The sequence below is a fragment of the Leopardus geoffroyi genome, chromosome C2 (assembly GCF_018350155.1).
Source record: "Leopardus geoffroyi isolate Oge1 chromosome C2, O.geoffroyi_Oge1_pat1.0, whole genome shotgun sequence".
NCBI lineage: Eukaryota > Metazoa > Chordata > Mammalia > Carnivora > Felidae > Leopardus > Leopardus geoffroyi.
In genome coordinates, this window is record NC_059333.1 from 109,441,785 (window position 1) to 109,460,436 (window position 18,652).

At 41.1% G+C, this 18,652-nt stretch overlaps 1 protein-coding gene across 10 annotated transcripts in view; it reads left to right on the plus strand.

The window, feature by feature from the left end:
- Positions 1 to 18,652, plus strand: part of PLCH1 (phospholipase C eta 1) — a 221,024-nt gene that overhangs the window by 180,189 nt on the left and 22,183 nt on the right. For all 10 annotated transcript variants that reach the window (XM_045503189.1, XM_045503187.1, XM_045503191.1 and 7 more), the window contains 3 exons: positions 1,481 to 1,588; positions 10,715 to 10,876; positions 15,986 to 16,057. In XM_045503189.1, coding sequence (XP_045359145.1) covers positions 1,481 to 1,588; positions 10,715 to 10,876; positions 15,986 to 16,057 — 342 coding nt within the window. The remainder of the gene's footprint in view (positions 1 to 1,480; positions 1,589 to 10,714; positions 10,877 to 15,985; positions 16,058 to 18,652) is intronic.

Consider the following 18,652-nt stretch of genomic DNA (forward strand, 5'->3'; position numbering starts at 1 on the left):
TGATGTCTTGTGTTCCTGAACACGTCTGGTCACCATTAGGTTGAGTACTTTATTTCTGATGCTGCTATATTAACATAGCTACTCTATAGTGCCCTCTAAAATAAAGAAAAATAAATTCATTTTATAGAAGTCTTCTGTATCAGAAAATACTTAAATCAATATATAGACATAAATGCTTTAATTGTGAGTTGTTTTGTTATTAATGATACAGAGAAAGTTAAAAAATGTTCGCCATATTTACTTAGAATTATATATACGTATGTATGCATGTATCTATATCTATCTCTACAAATGTTTGTGTGAAATGGAAAGAGTGTAGTTTTCACTTTGCAGATAGCACATACAAATAAGGAGTAAAATACATATCATTACAAAGGGAAATTAAATCTCACCCTTTCAATCCTATAAATGATCCTCTATACGTTGAAGAAAATGTTTAAGTATCCAAACCCCAAGACTTTAGAGTCTTAATATAGATTTTGTGTTCATTATATAAATGATTTAATCAGCTTTGAAACTATCACTGTGCTAAGGACCCAAGGTCAAGAGCTCTGGGTATCAGGAAAGGTATAGGAAAATAGGGATGGAGGGGCGCCTGGGTGGCTCAGTCTGTTAAGCGTCCGACTTCAGCTCAGGTCATGATCTCGCTGTCCGTGAGTTCGAGCCCCGCATCGGGCTCTGGGCTGATGGCTCAGAGCCTGGAGCCTGCTTCCGATTCTGTGTCTCCCTCTCTCTCTGACCCTCCCCTGTTCATACTCTGTCTCTCTCTGTCTCAAAAATAAATAAACATTAAAAAAAAAAAAGGAAAATAGGGATGGAGAGTTCTCTGAAAACCTGACTATGGTGGTGGTCCTGTGCATAGAGAAAGTGGGTGAGGAGAAAATCCAGCATGTTGAAGAGGGCCAATAGTGGTGTGGAGAGTGGGAGAATGAGAAGTCACTGGGGCTTGAGTTTAGAGAAGATCAGCCTGGTTAGCAGTCTGGGATGTTTAGAGATTTGTCATTATTTTTGGCTGCCAAGCATATGAACATCCTTCCATGTTTAAGGAGTTCTCCCCATCCCTATGTTGTTTTTGTTGTTTTTTAAGTTTATTTATTTATTTTGAGAGAGACAGAGACAGTGCATGAGCAGGGGAGGGGCAGAGAGAGGGAAAGAGAGAATCCCAAGCAACCTCCACGCTGCCAGTGCAGAGCCCAAAGTGGGGCTTGAACCCACGAAACTGTGAGATCATGACCTGAGCTGAAACCAAAAGTTGGACGCTTAACCGACTGAGCCAGCCAGCCGCCCCTACCCCCCCATCCCTATATTTTAAGGAATCCCCTCCTAGTGGCTGAACATGCTAGACATTTTGGCTTTTGCAGCCTCTTGGAGCTAGGATGTAGGCACATGCTCTAGATGCTCCCAATCAAGTGAACCTGCCCCAAACATCAGACATGCACACTGTTTTCATTTTTAAATTGGGCGTGTTGCTCCATTTCAGGGCAAGAAGTTGCCTTATCACCTTGGGGATGATGCAGAGGAAGGGGAAGTTTCTGACGAAGACAGCGCAGATGAAATTGAGGACGAGTGCAAATTCAAGCTCCATTATGTAAGTTACAGCCTTAGTTATAATTTTTACCCTCATTGTGTTGCGGTAGGAATTACTGCTGTGTTGGAATCCTCACAAATATGGTAGCTGTGGTGCAAAAGGGATATTTGTTGAAAGTTACTTCGTTTTTGGGGAAACAGACACTTAGATGTTTATTGAGTCAAGGATTTTTGTGTCTTACAGTTGGAAGGAATGTTCGTGATTAACCTTTCTGACCCTCTATCTAGGGACAAATCCTCTCCTATTACAACTTTGTCAAAACTCACATTGCTGTTGGAAATGTCACAGTCTTTGCTGAAATAAACTGGCTTTAGCATTGTCTCCTCTGCCTCCTGCTAGCAACCTCACTATGCTGCTTGTCAAGGGTGGCTTGCAGAACCCAATGGCATGTGGTCTGCTCCTCTAGGATGCCCATCCTTGTCCTGAGAAGATACTTTGGATCAGAGGGTTTCCAAGCTCTGCCAGAAATAGGACTCTTGGATAAATCTTTAATTTGCCACATCTTGGATAAAATGGCATAGGGTAGTTTGCTGTCTGCGTGGTACTTCAGATCCCTGTCTGAGATCAAGGAGCTGCCTTCATAGAAAAGCATCATTTAGCCAGATAATCTAAAGGAAATGCAAACCTAGAGGAAATGTAGAACTTAAAGAGATTACCCCCCCACCTCCTCGTGGGGGGCTAGGATTTCTCACCTCTATAACTCATATGATTGTCAGGATCACATGGCAGCCTGAGAGTAACCCCCCCACCCCAGCCCGACATTAGTTTGTTACAGGGTTTGCAGTTTCATTTCTATGGATAAGTAGTATTCCTCTAAATATCAGAACTATTATTCTTCTCTCAAAAAAAAAACTAGATAAATTTTGTACAAAATATTCAAATTTACACCATTGCCCTGAATGCAGTAATTACATTGCAAAAAACAGTCCATTCTCTTTGAAATAATAGTAATGAGTATGACTTCCTATAGTTACCAAAGGGAGCCAGCATTATTACCAATGGGACATAAGTACAGTGACAGCTGTTGTCTCAGTAGACACTTTTTTCTTGACTCTAATGCAATTTAAAAAGGATGAAGTGGGAAAGATTCAGCTTGAACTGAAAAGGAAAAATTACCATCTGTATTAATCTGTTCCCTTTTATAGTTTATATTAGTGCAGTCAAGTACCACCAATAGGGCTATAGTCATAGAAAATTAATCTAAATAGATTTACATTAGTGAAAATGGTTAACATATTAAATAGTTTATTTTTTACTCTTCCAGTTATTTACTATTTTTGTAATTACTTACATGCAATTATGGATAATGTAGCTCTATTTTTTAAGCTTTTATTTTATAAACCAAATTTTTGTCTCTGCTCTTCATTATTTTTGCATCTTTTTTCCAAAATCTCTTGATTACCAGCTTCAGAGTAGTCTATCATTTGAAAGTAGGGAACAGAGAGGCTTGACTAAAGTATGTAGTTAGGAAATACTGTTTTTAGGGAAAATGAGCGATGGAAATTCAGCTATTCCCACAACGTAGTCATTTATTGCTGAGTAAAACCCAACTTGTTTTAGATTCTAAATCCACCCAGTTATATAATTTTTCTTCTACTATCAGTGAACTCCTAACTTTTCATGTGAAGTATCTATAATTATAAATAGAGTTAGCTGTAGTTTTATGGAAACGAATCAGTAACTTCACCTGTGAAAATATCCAGCTGACTCCTCCCATCTTCAAAGCCTCCTAGATGGTTTCTAGGAAGCCATATAGGTAGATAGTTTAGAACATGATTCTGTAAAGATACGTATGATCTTTTATTTGGATTCTTTGATTTGGGCTTTAGTAAAAGCAGAGAGCACCTAACTTGTGACATTTTACAGGTATCTCTTTGCTGGACTCTAGGAGAGAAAATACATAAAGGAACCAATATTCCAGTGGAAATATATAAAGTTTTACTTCACTTTTTTTGAATCTTTTTTTCCTGTTTTTGAGCTCTTCTGAGAAAAGGCAGTGCCATGTTTAGAAAACCAAAGTGTAATTCTGTAATCAGTCAGTTTATAGTCTTATTGTCTGCACAGGGTTCAGATGCCTTATCTGAGTGTTGAATGTAAATTGCCCGATCACATTTCTGCAAAAGAGGATGATGTACCGTGAATAGCTTATGTGAAACCAATAATTACCTTAGAGGAAGTTCTTAACCTCAGTTTTAAGTTAACAGAATGTGGTCAGATTTACAAATTATATCTGAATTATTGCAATAAATAAAAATTTTAACTTAGCATTCATGAATACCAGGTCACTGACTCTCACCAGACTTATACAAGACTCATGGGCATGTTCAACATTTTTTATTGAGCATCTCTTTTTGGAAATGCAGCCATCATGTTGTAGGTGTTGGGCACATATCAGTGAACAAAAAACACACAAAAATCTTTGCCTTCATGAAGTTTACACATTAATGGGGAAAGAGGAGGATAAATAAGAGGTAAAACAAATAAGTAACCTGTATAAGGTACTAGGCAGTGATAAGTACTAACAGGAAAAAAGTAAGGTAGGGAAAACGTGTAGAAAGTGTGTATGTGTGTGTGTGTGCATGTACATATGTGGGCATGTGTGTGTGTGTGTGTGTGTGTGCACATGCGCATATGTGGGCATGCACATGTGTGGGCGTGTGTGTGTGTGTGGGCATGTGCATGTGTACTATGTAAAGAGTCTATTGAAGTTTTAGATAGGTTGGCCAGGAATTATCTCACAGAGGAGGTAACATATGAGCAAACACCTGAAAGTAGTGAAGAGTTAGCTGTGCTGATATCTGGGGAAGAATGTTCCAGGCAGAGGGAACAGCAAATGCAAAGGCCAGAAACAGGACTTGAGGTTCCCGCACGTTGCCTGGTGTAAAAAGCAGAGTGGGAGGCAGGACCCTCACACAGGTCTTCTTATTCCTCCTGGTCTATGGTTACTTCTAACTAAGGGATTCAAACTACACCAAAATTTTTTTGCTCGTTCATTCAATCTTTCAATTGTTGAATTAATTGAATCCTTTCGGTTTCTGCCTGATACATTTTGTGGCTTCAGCCACAGACAAAATCTGGCCCGATATATGTAAGCCCCATGGAAAAGCCAGTGTGTTCAGTGACTCAAGAATCACGCAGCTCAAAACACACAGGGGACAGTTTCCTTTCAACCACAGTACAGTTATCTAACAGATTTGATTCAGTGAGGCCAACTCACCATTATTCATTTTTACGGGATCCCCTAATGTCAATGTGACTTAAAGACTTTCCACCCCTATATTTCAACTTCAGTGGTGTTTTTCTTCTAATACTGAGTTATTCACTATCTTTTTTCTTGTGTTCTGTGAATCTATATTCAGCCAACCTCTTAGGCACAAATATTAGCTGTCTTGTACATGAAGCTCACCCCATAAATACAAAGCCTTCCAACAAGTTTTAAACGAGCCCTTGTACGGTAACACGTAACTACTTCTGCACACCCTGTAAAGGACTCAGAACAGTTTCTGGAATATGATTTGTGCTCAATATATAGTAGATATTGTTTGTAGCAGGAAAAGCAGTAGCAGCACCATTATTGGTAATGTGAGTCCTGAGCTGGACCTTGAACAGAAGGTCCTCTAAGAGAGCTAAAGGAGCAGGCAGGAGACAGTAGAGGATAGTAGGAAATGCACACACTTGGATGGCTGAGAAGCAGCTGTTCTTTAGCCCAAGACCCTCAGGTACCAGGCTTGGAAAGCTCTAAGGCCCTCACAAAGGGTGGCTGACGTATTATCCTTCCTGTCTCCAGATTTTAGCCTGGATGCAGAGAAAGAAGCATTTTGGGATGGTGAGATAGTCCAGTGTTTTGTTTTAAAGTAAAGGTCCTCAGCTTTGGCTGCACATTGGAATGACAGGGGAGCTTTCAAAAATCCCAGTGCCCAGGTCCAACCCAGAGATTCCCATGTAATTGGTCTGGGGCGGGGTCTTGGATTTGGGAACACTCCCTGGGGGTTCTGGTGGGCAGCGGAAGTAGAGCACCACTGTTTGCGAGGGTCCCTCTGTAAGGGGCAGCCCCTCCAACCCAGTTCCTCCCCTTTCCTGCTGTTTCCCAGCCTGGGGTAGTAGCTGTGGTTCTGGCGGTCTACTTTTCCAGTCCTTCAATTTTACACTGGAGAAAAAACAAGGAAGTGTTGTTTTTGGTAGATATTCCTAGGTCTGATTTACCTCTCAGAAACAGGAATTAGGAACCTGGATTTCTTCTCTGGTGGAAACTACTCCCAACCATCTTAAAGAGCTGCTTCCTGTCCCCCCACCCACACCCCACCCCCACCCCGCCTCCGGCAACTGCAGCATCCTTCCTCTACCACTGGCTCAAGGAACAAAAGAGTGAGATGCATGTGGCTTTCAGCTGTGGTCCCTGCTGCCACTGCACAGTGGCTAACAGGTCGAGGGGTTAAGTGTCTGTCTCAGCTTTCTTTCAGTAGTGCTCCTGGGTTCTAGGACCAAATGATAACACATTAATGAAACCTCAGCCACACGTTTATTTGTTCTCCACGGCTACTAATTTTCTTGTGCGGTACATCACAGAGAAGAGAAAGATCAACAGGCAGTAATATCATTCCTTCAGCAACTCCCAGTGTTTGGAGGATGTGAGGTGAATAATTAGAGCCTTTGTATTAAGCCTTCATTATTTCCAGCACCGGTTGGCCAGGCTTTGTATTTTTAGCTTTGCTTTGCTGACAGTGAAAGTATCTGGGCATAGCAGCCACAGTTCATCTCCTCACTATCTCTGGCTTCTGCAGCCCTGAGCCGGAAAAGGAGACTGATATTTATTTAGGGTATTCTATATGGCCTGGGCATGCTAGGAGCTCTCTGGGGATGCTGTGTATACCTTCTCTTTTGGTCCTCCCAACAAATGTGCTCCCTGCCAGGCTCTGGTCACTTGATCCGATGTGTTGACCTGGAATTCTTTTCCTTCAGAACTTAATAAGTAAAACTTACTATTTCCCACAGAGTGATTGTGGGGATATAGTTCCCAGGTGTCCTATAAGAATAATGGCTATCAAGGGTCATCTGGGTGGCTTAGTTGGTTAAGTGGCAGACTCTTGATTTTGGTTCAGGTCATGATCTCATGGCTCGTGGGATTGAGCCCCGAGCTGGGCTCTGTGCTGATATCATGGAGCCTGCTTGGGATCTTCTCTCTCCCTCTCTGTCTACCCATCCCCTGCTTGTACATATGTTCTCTTTCTCTGAAAAAAAAAAAAAACTTTATAAAAAAAGGATAATGGTTGTCAAAATATAAGCCTGCTCATGGTTAATTAGAGTCAAGAATTTATCTTTTTCTGTAACAGTATGAGAGGGATGGCTGCAGCATTATATGGTGAAATAGACACAGAATTTTGAATTGGAAGTCTCAGGTTCAAGTCCCAATCCAGCCATTTCCTTGGCATGTGTTTTTGGACAAGTTTTGAATCTTTCTGCCTCTATATCATGAATATAAAATTTGGCTAAACCTAGTGCTACCTTAAAGGGTGCTGGGCAGCTCAGATAAAGTATTAGTATATGACTGTACTTGGTGAATTTTAGCATGATATATAGTCTTAGTTGCTTTTTCTATATTTCCTTGTGCTTTTTTCCATGTTCATATGGATACTATTCTTATTGATACTGTTGGTTTTCTCTGCACCTTTACCCATGTTGGAATGCTGTCACTCTACTCTCTGTCACATCCGTCAATTCTTATTCATTGTAGGAGGTTGATTTGTGGCCACCAAAAAGCCTGTTCAAGTCTTAACCCCCTGGTACCTAAGACCTTATTTGGAAAAGAGTCTTTGTAGATGTTATTAACTTAGGGCTGTAGAGATGAGGTCATCCTGATCCATAACCAAATGGGCCTTAAAAATCCAATGATGAGTGTCCTCATGAGAAGAGGAGACACAGCAGAAGCAGGGGACACACAGAAGGAGGCTATGTGAAGAAAAGAGGCCCTGGCTTGAGTTAGGCTGACAAGCCAAGGAATGCCAGGAGCCACCGCAAGTTGGAAGAAGCAAGGGAGGATTAGCTCTGCTGATACCTTGATTTCACACTTCTGTTTTTTTTTTTTTAATTTTCAATTTTATTTAATTTTAGAGCATGAGCAGAGGAGAGGGGCAGAGGGAGGAGGAGAGAGAGAGAGAGGGAGAAAGAAAGAAAGAAACAAGAAAGAAAGAAAGAGAGAGAGAGAGAGAGAGAGAGAGAGAGAGAGAGAGAATGAATCCCCAGCAGGCTCCATGCTCAGTGCAGAGCCTGACACTGGGAGTTGATCTCACGACCATGAGATCATGACCTGAGCTGAAATCAAGAGTCAACTGGCTCAACTGACTCAGCCACCCAGGCACCCCAAAGTTTCTGTTGTTTTAAGCTACCAGATTTGTAGTAACTTGTTACAGTAGCCACAGGAAACTACTATACTCATCATCTAAGGGTTGGCTACAATTTCCTCTGCTCTTGGAAGTCTTTCCCACCCTCCCGGGACTGGATGAGGTGTCCCTCCTCTGTATGCCCTCTGACACTCCTGACTTCTACCATTTGCACCTGCTTGTGTAGTTATCCATTCATGTGTTTGTCTTGTCCATGACACCGAGGGTTCTGAGACATTGGGGTTGTGCCTTAGTAATGTTTCTCACCTGGCATGTAACAGCTCAATGGGTTTGTTTTACACAACATGAATTTTGTTCTCAAACCCTCATCTTTGTTGAATCCCTCCCCATCCTAGGCGCCTAGTACTGGGTGTAGGAACCAATGTGTCTGGCTTTTCCTCTGCAGGCCCCTGTCCTCTTTCTGCCCATGCTGCCAGGTTAGTATTATTTCTAAAATATTACTCAGATACGTACCTACCCAGAGACTTCGAGCAGCTCCATACCTCTTTAATCCAAGTACCTCTACCATCTGGCCCTAACATACATTTCTAGCTTTATCCTCCAGTACCCTCTTCTGTGAACTCGTGCTCGAGGAGAACTAGTCTGCTCCTGTGTACAGAGCACATATTGTTAAGGTGAAACCTCGCCGGAACTATGGAGGACGGGAACCCCTCTGTCTTCCTCATTGTTGCTGAGCCCCAGACATGTCCAGCTCTTCTTGGATGATTTGTTGGTCGCTCGGGCAGGGATGCCATGCTCCTTCTCGGAACTGCTGTTGTACTGGATGTCTGTGCTTTCATAGGCATCTGTAGCATCTCTGCAGGCACAGGCAGCATGCAGATCAGCTCTTTTCCATCTTTGCATTTCCTTCAGGACCTGAGGGCCTCCAGTGAAGTAGAGTGCCTTGTTAACTAGATATATTAAAGACATTTGTGCATGTGATTTTAATACAGGGAAAGTCAGCAACCTACTGTGGTGGAGGCTTATTTTTCCAAATTTCCCTTAGGACATTTATATTGCTTCTCTCTTATAAGATTTTGTGAAAATGGAAGGCATTACCAGAAAACTACCTGGTTCTACAGGGTTTAAATATAATGACCTCTTAGTAACAAATGTGCAAGTAGAAAACAGTCCTTAAACTTTTGGTGAGGAATAGAGGCATTGTTCTCCTGGAGGAGGACCGCACTCCTTCCCTGTGGCTAGAGCTGGCCTCCAGCAGGTGTCTGAAGAATTAAGCACAATTACTGGGTCTAGGGAGAGGGGAGGGAAAGGAGCTGAGGAGCCCAGGGCTACTGGTATCAGGCAGAGCAAGGTGCCCAAAAAGCCATGCTAAGCAAGACTTCAAGGAAATCTATGTCCCTTGTTCACCTGAAAATTGCCTAAGTTGTCATCTGGATGTGAGCATAGCTTTATTATCCAAAATATTTGTGATCTTAATGTAATTATAATGATGAATCATAGCACAGGTCAGTCAGTGAGTTCTCTTTAGTTACATATTGGGATAAGAGATACCAAAGAAATTTTTATCTCAGAATAATTCTCAATTCCAAAGATTTCCATAGCATTATTTTCCCCTCAGTGAAACAAAGTGATTTTTAAAAAATAGCATATTTTGGGTACCTGGGTGGCTCAGTTGGTTAAGTGTCCAACTTTGGCTCAGGTCATGATCTCATAGTTCATGAGTTCGAGCCCCACGTCAGGCTCTGTGCTGACAGCTCAGAGCCTGGAGCCCGCTTTGAATTCTGTCTCCCTCTCTCTCTCTCTGCCTCTCTTGTGCTCACACACACACTCTCTCTCTCAAAAATAAATAAACATTAAAAATTTTAAGAAAAAATAGCATATTTTTTTGCTCAAATTTACCTATGTAGATATAGAAAACTTAGTTTTCAGAAACTCTCCTTTGCTTCCTCTCTATGTAGGGGTGTCTGAGTGGCTCAGTTAGTTAAGCGTCCGACTTCGGCTCAGATCATGATCTCACAGTTTGTGAGTTTGAGCTGTCTGTGGCACAAGACAGAGCCTGCTTCAGATCCTCTGTCCCCTTCTCTCTCTGACCCTCCCTCGCTCATGCCTGCTCTCTCTCTCTCAAAAATAAACATTAAAAAAAAAAAAAGTGCAATGTAGCGGTGCCTGGGTGGCTCAGTGGTTTAGTGTCTGATTCTTGATTTTGGCTCAGGTCATCATGATCCCAGGGTCGTGAGATTGAGCCCCACATTGGGCTCCACGTTGAGTGTGGACCCTGCTTGAGATTCTCTCTGTCTCTGTCTCTCTCTCTCCCCTCCCCTCCCCTAACTTTCTGGGAGAAAAAGGGGAAGGGAGGGAGGGGGGACAATGAAGGGAGGAAGGAAAGAAAAAGAAAGAAAAGGAAAGAGAGAGAGCACGCACGAGGATGCAGTGTAGCATGGTGGGAAGCATTTAGGAAACCTAAGTTTGAATTCTGCCTCAGCTACTTGCTAGCTTTGTAACCTTGAGCAATTTAATTTCTCTAAACATCAGATTCTGTATCTCTGAAAATAAAATAAGACCTTGTAAGGTTCTTGAGGGTTGAATACAATCATAGTAATCATTATTTTGGTGGATCAGTGTGTGTGGTGGGGAGGGAAGGACCAAAATCATATAACGTGCTTAACTTCTTGCTGGTAATTGAAAGATAATCAAATTATAAAAGCAGTGGTGGCTTGAATGAAGGGTGTGTTCTAACTGATTCTGTGTTTCTTCAGGGAAATAATTTACATTGCTTAATTCTTTGCAGAATAATGGGACCACTGAGCATCAGGTGGAATCTTTCATAAGGAAAAAACTGGAGTCATTGTTAAAAGAATCTCAGATTCGAGACAAAGAAGATCCTGATAGTTTCACAGTGAGGGCACTACTGAAGGCCACACACGAAGGCTTAAATGCACATCTGAAACAGGTATACAATTCTCCCTTGGACTTGTCCTTCAACAGGAAAAAGAATGGACCTCATACTCTGTTTCTAATCATTTGTCATTTGTGAAATGCTTCTCCAGTTTCTTGCATTTCTATCCTCATCTTACTTGAGAAATGAAAATCTCCTATTGCAAAATGATGGGAGAAATTGTTAAAAGTGGATGGGCAGGGGTGGAAATAACTCAAATACTGCTTCACTGGGATCCTCAGGACAAAGTGCAGTGGCCCTGGACCCATCTTGCCCTGCCTGCTCAGGTGTGGGAGGAGCTCGAGCCCACCACGTGCATCACCCTCCCACCTCTCCAGCCAGTCATCCGCTGTGCTGCATTGATTGCACCTCCTTGAGTGTGTCTTCCGTCTGTCTACTTCCCTTGTCCATGGCTGGGTCCTGTTCTAGGCCAATGTCAACTGTCACCTAGACCTTTCTTGCCCTCCTTCAGTCTAATCTCCACTCTGAAATTAGCATGATGTTTTAAAAAGGTAAATCTGATCATGTCACTCTACTATTCAGAATTCTTCAGTGGTTTCCCATTAGGATTTGGATGAATTACAGACTCTTTAACCAGGCTTTCAAGGTGTCATTTCATCCTTGTCTACCTCTCAAGTTTTCTCATTTTCCCTATCACACTGCTTCCCACCATTGTCCCACTAAACACAACTGTCTGTATGCCATGGTCTTTCTCACATTCTGTTCCCTCTACCCAGAACACTCCATTCCTCCATCTGCTCTTACTAACTTCTTCTTAGTCTTTTAAATTCCAGCTTCAGTGTGATGCCCTAAATGAGTCCTGCCTTGACCTGGGATTAGGTTAGTTATCCCCCTTATATTGTCCAGGGTAGCTTCCCATTATATCTTCTCTTTTATGAAGGTTGTTTTTTTTTTTTTTTTACACCTTTGTAATTATTTGTTTAATATCTGTCCTCTCAACTAGATTATAGATTCCATGAAAACAAGAACTATGTCAGTCCTAATAACCATGATTTTTCTGGCTTATTATAGTGCCTGGGCCTTAGTGCGACTTTCATATTAAGTTGTTGAATGAATGAATGATTTGGGCTCTGGCTGAGATTTTAACTCTACCTTCTAGTAGAAATATCAGAAATGGGCAGGGAAGAAGGAGGGTGGGTTTATTGCTATTATCCTTGCAGGGCATTCAGGGCACTTATTCTGGCCTAGAGATCCATGAACTCACTGGCTTAGCCAGTAACAGACTTCCCCGCTTGGACCTCCTGTCTCTCAGGACTCAGGAATCCTCAGGTAGTGGGAGGACCATATGGGGTGACCACCCTTGAATCTAAGTGACAACCTAGTGTCGTGGTTACTGTCTAGAGTTTGTGCTGAGCTCTAGTTGGGCAGCTTAGCTCATGTGCCCACCCCTAACCTATTGTTCCTTCCTGGAACAATAACTTGCCAAGGCCTTGTCTTGTTAATGCCATAAGACAACTTACTCCGGGAAGTGGTGCCAAAGTCAGCCCCTCTGCAGCTGCATGTTAGAGGGGCAGAATGGAATAGTGGGGAGGCAACCAAAATGTAAATTACAGCATTACTGCCATTACCATTGATCATGCAATTTTGAATTTTCTTAGAAACTTCTATAAATAGCAATAAGCTTCTCCCCCTCACCCTCTCCTTCCTGCCACTTAGTTTTAGCCACACAAATGTCTATAAAATTGGGTAGCTTATTTGGTTAGCTCAGTTTGATTCTGCTTCTTGTTCTTACTGAATTCTCATTAGCTAATCTGGGCTAATCGCTCCCCCTGATGCTTTTGGAAAACTTTTTGTTCCATCCTAGATCATTCCAATTGGACAATTCACAGCAGGTCTTAGAGATTTTGGATAAAACATATTAAACCCATCTTTCTTTTGCTATTCATAAAAGAAATTCCAATGGTAACTTTCCTATCAGGTAAGATAGTAAGAGATCTCAAAGTTCCAAGATGTGGTGGAGCAAAACTCATTCCCCTCTTGCTTATTCTTTACTTTCCATTAAATCGGGGTGACTACAAGGATGCAGTAGACTGAGAAAGTGGAGCCTGTGCCTTCAATAAAGTGGGCTGCAAAGTGTTGAGGTTTTTAACACTGCTGTTCATTTTTAAAACATGGTTTTGGTTCAGTAGACAAGCAAAGACAAGTTACTGTTGAGGGAAGTACCTCTGTGTTGAATACACGTGCATGTTGAGATCCAAGGCTGAGGATATGCTGTGTGGTTCAGGGCAGCATGTCACCCCGGCTTCCTTCTTGCTGGGCTGTCATTCAGCAGTGCACCACCGTGTTCTCCTGTGCTGTCTTAGCCCGGAAGAGCTTATTTTGTTTTTACTTCAGTAAAATAAGAATGAAGTGCTCCTCCTTCAGCCTGGAAGAATTTAGTAGACCAAGAAAGATGCCTGCCCTTCTTTGGAGTCCTTGAAATCTACTCCCTTCTCTACATACCAGTGGCAACTATCTGGATGGCCGTAGTTTCTCCCTAAATGGACTTTTCCCACTCTTTTGCCATCCCACCCACTGCAATCTCTCATGTATGCCACTACCATAGTGATATTTCAGAAATGTGTATCTGAGAATGCCATCCTCATGTTTTAAATCATTCACAGATAAGTTTGGAAGTTTGCAAGTTTGGAAGATAATGTTCACACTCCAGGATGTAGCCCATAAGATCCTTTCTCCATGCTCTAGCCCCAGCTCTGACTTGTCCATCTGTGCACATATGTGCAAGTACACACACATCCTACTTCCTTTGTCTCCTAGAAAGTACCACGTTCTTAGCACTTGGCCTTTGTGTTTGCTTTTCCCTTGGCCACCACACACTTCTTCCTCCTCATCTCACTTAGAAAATGTCTACCTCTTGGGGCACCTGGTTGGCTCTTGATTCCATTATGAGGTCATGATCTCATGGTTCATGAGTTCTAGCCACCTGTTTAGGTTCTATGCTGATAGTGCAGAGACTGTTTGGGATTCTCTCTCTCTCTCTCTCTCTCTTTCTCTGCCCCAACCACACTCTCACTCTTCTTCTCTCTCCATATAAATAAATAAACTTAAAAAAAAGACTTTTAATAAAAAAGAAAATGTCTGCCCTCTTCCAGCTTCAGCTTTTGCTTCCTGTCCCCATGGAAGTCCTCCTTGATCCTCAAGTCTGGGTAGATGGCCTTTCCCTGCCATCTTGCCGTGCCCTGCACTTTCCCCCATCATAAGTCTTATTACTTATCACACAGTGTTGTTCGCTTGTCTCCATCATTAGATTGCAAGCCCAGTGAGGACAGAGTCTGCATCTGTTTTCCTTGCTGTCGTCTTCATATACATGCCAAGTTCCTAGCACAATGTCTGATCCATGGATTCATTAAGAAATGTGGTACTGATGCTCAGGGGGAGGTCAAGTTGGAGATAGATATTTGTGTGTATAACCCTTCTATGTAAAGAGGTGGTGTGCAATGGGAGAAGTTGGTGGGGACAAGCCAGAGAGAAGATTTAGAGCTACACAGAACCCCTGTTTTATCAGCTACTAGCTTTGTAATTTTGGGCATATTATCCAACTTCACTGTACTTCTTATTTGTAAAATGGGATTTTAACCGTACTTATCTCTGAGGGTGGTTGTATATACTAAATAAGAGTATATGGAATGCACTTAGCATAATCCTTGGAGATAGGTGCCTACCAAATAGGGTGACCATATACCTCAACTCGTATGGGACAGCCCTGCTTCATACCTGTTGTCCCAGCGTAATTGTTAAAAGTGCCTCATTTCACTCTTAAAAGAGTTCTGTTTTGGACAATAAATGACATGGTCCCATGACCAGTAGATGGGCTATTAGAAGCAGAGAGGAGCTCTGAGACTAGTTGATCCATTCTTTTCCCATTTCACAGGTAAGAAAACTGAGGTCAAGAGAAAGGGCTTGCCAGAGGACATTTATCTACTTAGTGTCAGAACTGGGTCTCCTAACTTGGAAAGAGGTGTTGCTTTTAATGACCTTCTCTGGCTACCTTCTTAACTCCAGGGTTTTTGAACATTTAATGATCAGCTTCAATAGATCTTGAAAGGCAGTCAGTATACATTAACCAGTCAAATGAAATTACCCTGTAATCCCCCTATCCCACCGCTCTAGCATTTTCTGAACTGTCTCTTTCCCCAACCAAGTCTTAATCTTTTCTCCTCCCCACCCCAAATTACATCTATGACTAGTCTCTATGGATATATGTCAGTGCCTCCCTGGCCTTTTGATTTTACGTAGTTTTGCTCACCCACATTTACTCCATTTATGTGGTTATCTCTGTGTCTTCTCTGTTTAGCCAGAGCCCTAGGAGGATGGGGCCTGCCTATCTGTCCTTATATCATGTCATTAGCTGTGAACCAGCTAATACATATTTTTAGGGATGACGATTGAAAAAGAGTCTAAACCCTTTTCCCAGGGTGTCCTTTCTTTCCCCTAATGAGGCTTGAGCAAGGAGATCTCTAGCCTGGAAAATTAACCCACATGAGGCTACAATACCTCTTCCAAATGCTCACCACAGAGGGAATTAATTTCAGTGAACAGATAAGCTCTGCTGTGGTTTACTTAAACAAACAAAACCAATCTTATTATCTAATAGATGTGCTTGGATTTTATTTATTTTTAGTGTTTTAAAATCCCAAATAGCAGTATTCAATCAGTGTGATTATTATTTTTTCTCATTCAGCAGAATTTAGCTCTTAACGATTTGGCCATTTTTCAAAATTAAATCTACCTTTTAACTGAAGATGATTTATCCCCACTCAGGGAATTTCAAAAGAATATACCTTGTGCTGTAGAGAGCCTTGCGAACAGGCTCTGGAGGGACCTGCACAGCTGGGTGTTACTGAGAGGCCTTCGACACCAGTTTGGGGAAGTTGTTGGCAGTTACTGTCTCCTGGTTGGTGCCCAGACCTCTCCATGCCAGTGTCTCCCTCTCTTGAGGCAGATCCCACAACCCTTGCAGTAGTGAAGGTGTGGAACAGCAACAAATGAACAAGACCTGTTTGCTCTCCCTAAGGCAGAGAGGGTTCCCCCGCCATTCCACCAGAACTAAGGAAAAAAAAGAGGGAGGAAGAGAAATAGTCATATTATGTTTTATTTACTCAGCATCCAGACGTGAAGGAAAATGGAAAGAAATCACATGGACGATCCCTTATGACCAACTTTGGAAAACATAAGGTATGAATTAAGAGTGACAAATGTGCATGATTCAGTTAATTTCAAGAAACTAGAGAGTAACAAGACAGTATCATCGCGACTTTGGAATAACTGAAGATTTCTTAAATAGGACTCCAGAAAAGAAAAAGATTAATAAGCCACTTTAAAATTTAAGAGCTTCTGTTCATTAAAAGTATCAAAAAGCGAAGAGCATACTGGTAAGAGTATTTTCAATATATATATCCAACAAAGGGCTTGTATCTTGAATATATAAAGAATTCTTATAAATCAATAAAAAGATCCCATAGTTTTGTTTTATTTTGTTTTGTTTTGTTTTTTAAGTGGGCAAAAGACTTGAGTGGGCTTTCACAAAAGAAGATTTCCAAATGGCTGATATGGAAAAGGTGGTCACCCTTATCAATCCTCTGGGAAATGCAAATTAAAATGGTGATGAGATTTCCTACATATCCATCACAATAGCAGACATAAAATGATTGACAGCACTAAGGGTTAGTGGAGATGCTGAGCAACTTGAACTTTATACACTGCCAATGGGAGTGTGCATTTGTGCAAATACCTCACACTGTTTCACAGTATCTACTAACGCTGTATTGTGCACCATGTCTTATCAGTTCCATTGTTGTGTTTCAGCCTCATGACATATACCTAATATTTATAGTTACATTATTTGTAATAGAATAAACAGGAAACAGTTCAAATGTTTGTCAACAACAGAATGTATAAAAATTGTGATATATTCACATAAGGGAATATTTTTCAGCAATGAAAATGACACAATTACAACTTTTTGCAATAAAATCTTTATAAACATGACATTGAACAAAAGAAGCCAGATCCAATGTAGTACATACAGTTTGATACCATTTATATGAAGTTTAAAAACAGGCAAAAAAGATCAATGAGGTCAAAGTCAGGATAGTAGTTACCTTTAGGGAGAAGGTAATGACTGAACGAGAGAGGCAGAAGGCTTTTGGACAGCTAATCCTCATTTGGATGATAGCACTTTGTGGAAAGTCATCATGCTGTGTACTTAAGACGTATTTTTCTAAATGTGTACTATACTTCAATAAAAAGGTAAAATGTGTTATACAAGAAATCAATTATTGAATGGTAAACTTTATGCATGAGGTTTCTGTAAGGCTATTTCCTGTACTTTAAGTAGTGTTGTATCTGGAGTTTCCTGCTCCATCAATAGGATAATTTATTAAAAGGTTGGACAAGGTAGTCATTATAATAAAAAATCAAAAACAACCAAAATGTTCATCCATAAAGACTTATTCAGTCCATGATTCATTCACAGAACGAATAATTATACAGCCATTGAAAGATGATCACTCTGAAGAGCTCAGCATGCAAAACATTGAGTAAAGGAGTAAGGTCAAAAACTGATTATGTAGTACGTTAACTTTAATAAGATGTCACATTTATGTAGAAAGAAAACATATCCTCATTTTTCCAAATACTAGGCCATTGGTGATTCATTACTTATTTCTACATTTTACATTTTATATTTAAAAATGAACTTTGGGGCGCCTGGGTGTCTCAGTCCGTTAAGCATCCGACTTCGGCTCAGGTCGTGATCTCGCAGTTCGTGGGTTTGAGCCCTGTGTCAGGCTCTGTGCTGACAGCTCAGAGCCTGGAACCTGTTTCGGATTCTATGACTCCCTCTCTCTCTCTGTCCCTCCCCTGTTCACACTCTGTCTCCGTTTCTCAAAAAATAAATAATTGTTAGAAAATTTTTTTAAAAATGAACTTTAAAAAGACAGATCTATTATTATAATACCTCAAGTTACTGGCGATCTGTAGAATTGGAGAAAATTTCATTTCTGATTACAACTACTCATTTGAATTAAAATCATTTTCCAAAGTAAATCTTTCATGGAATATTTTAGCTGCTATAGAATTAAAATTTATTATATCTCAAATCATATGAATGAATGTTCATAAGACTACATATAGCTTATCTTAATAAACAGGATTTTATTATTTATATTGAAAGCTAACATGTAGCTGACACGGTGACTTTCCACCTATCTCATTCAATCATCACAATAATCCTTTAAAATTGTTGTTACTGTTCTGTCCTTTTAAAAAACACAATAGGAAGCTGGAGAGGTTAGCCAGCTTGGTGATAGACCAAGCTGGAACATGAAATCATCAGATGCTAGGCTTCCCACACTGTGCTCCCTGAGGTTCTCAAAACCTCAGTAACACCTGAGAAGAATCCAGATTAAATTGGCGCCTTGTTATCAGTGCAATAGACCTGAGTGTGTTTGTGCCAGCTTGGGGTTTTATTTGTTGAGTAAGAGAAAATCTGGAGAGTGATATGGCCCCATGGTAACGCGGGGGTGGGCTCCCTTTTCCTTCCTAAGCTGCAGTCCTCAGATATCCAGGGAACTCATCTAAAGGTCTTACTTTTGTTTGTGGAAGGCGTAGTTTTGGTGGCAAGGTTTTCTGCAATTAGAGGGTCCTCCCCATCTTTTGTTTTTCTGTTACGTATTGATAAATATTGGGGTTATCGCTAATGTGTTGGGATGAAACTGCATCATTCCAAAAAGGCTTTTTTTCTGACAGCCTTTAGTCCTACAGCCTTTC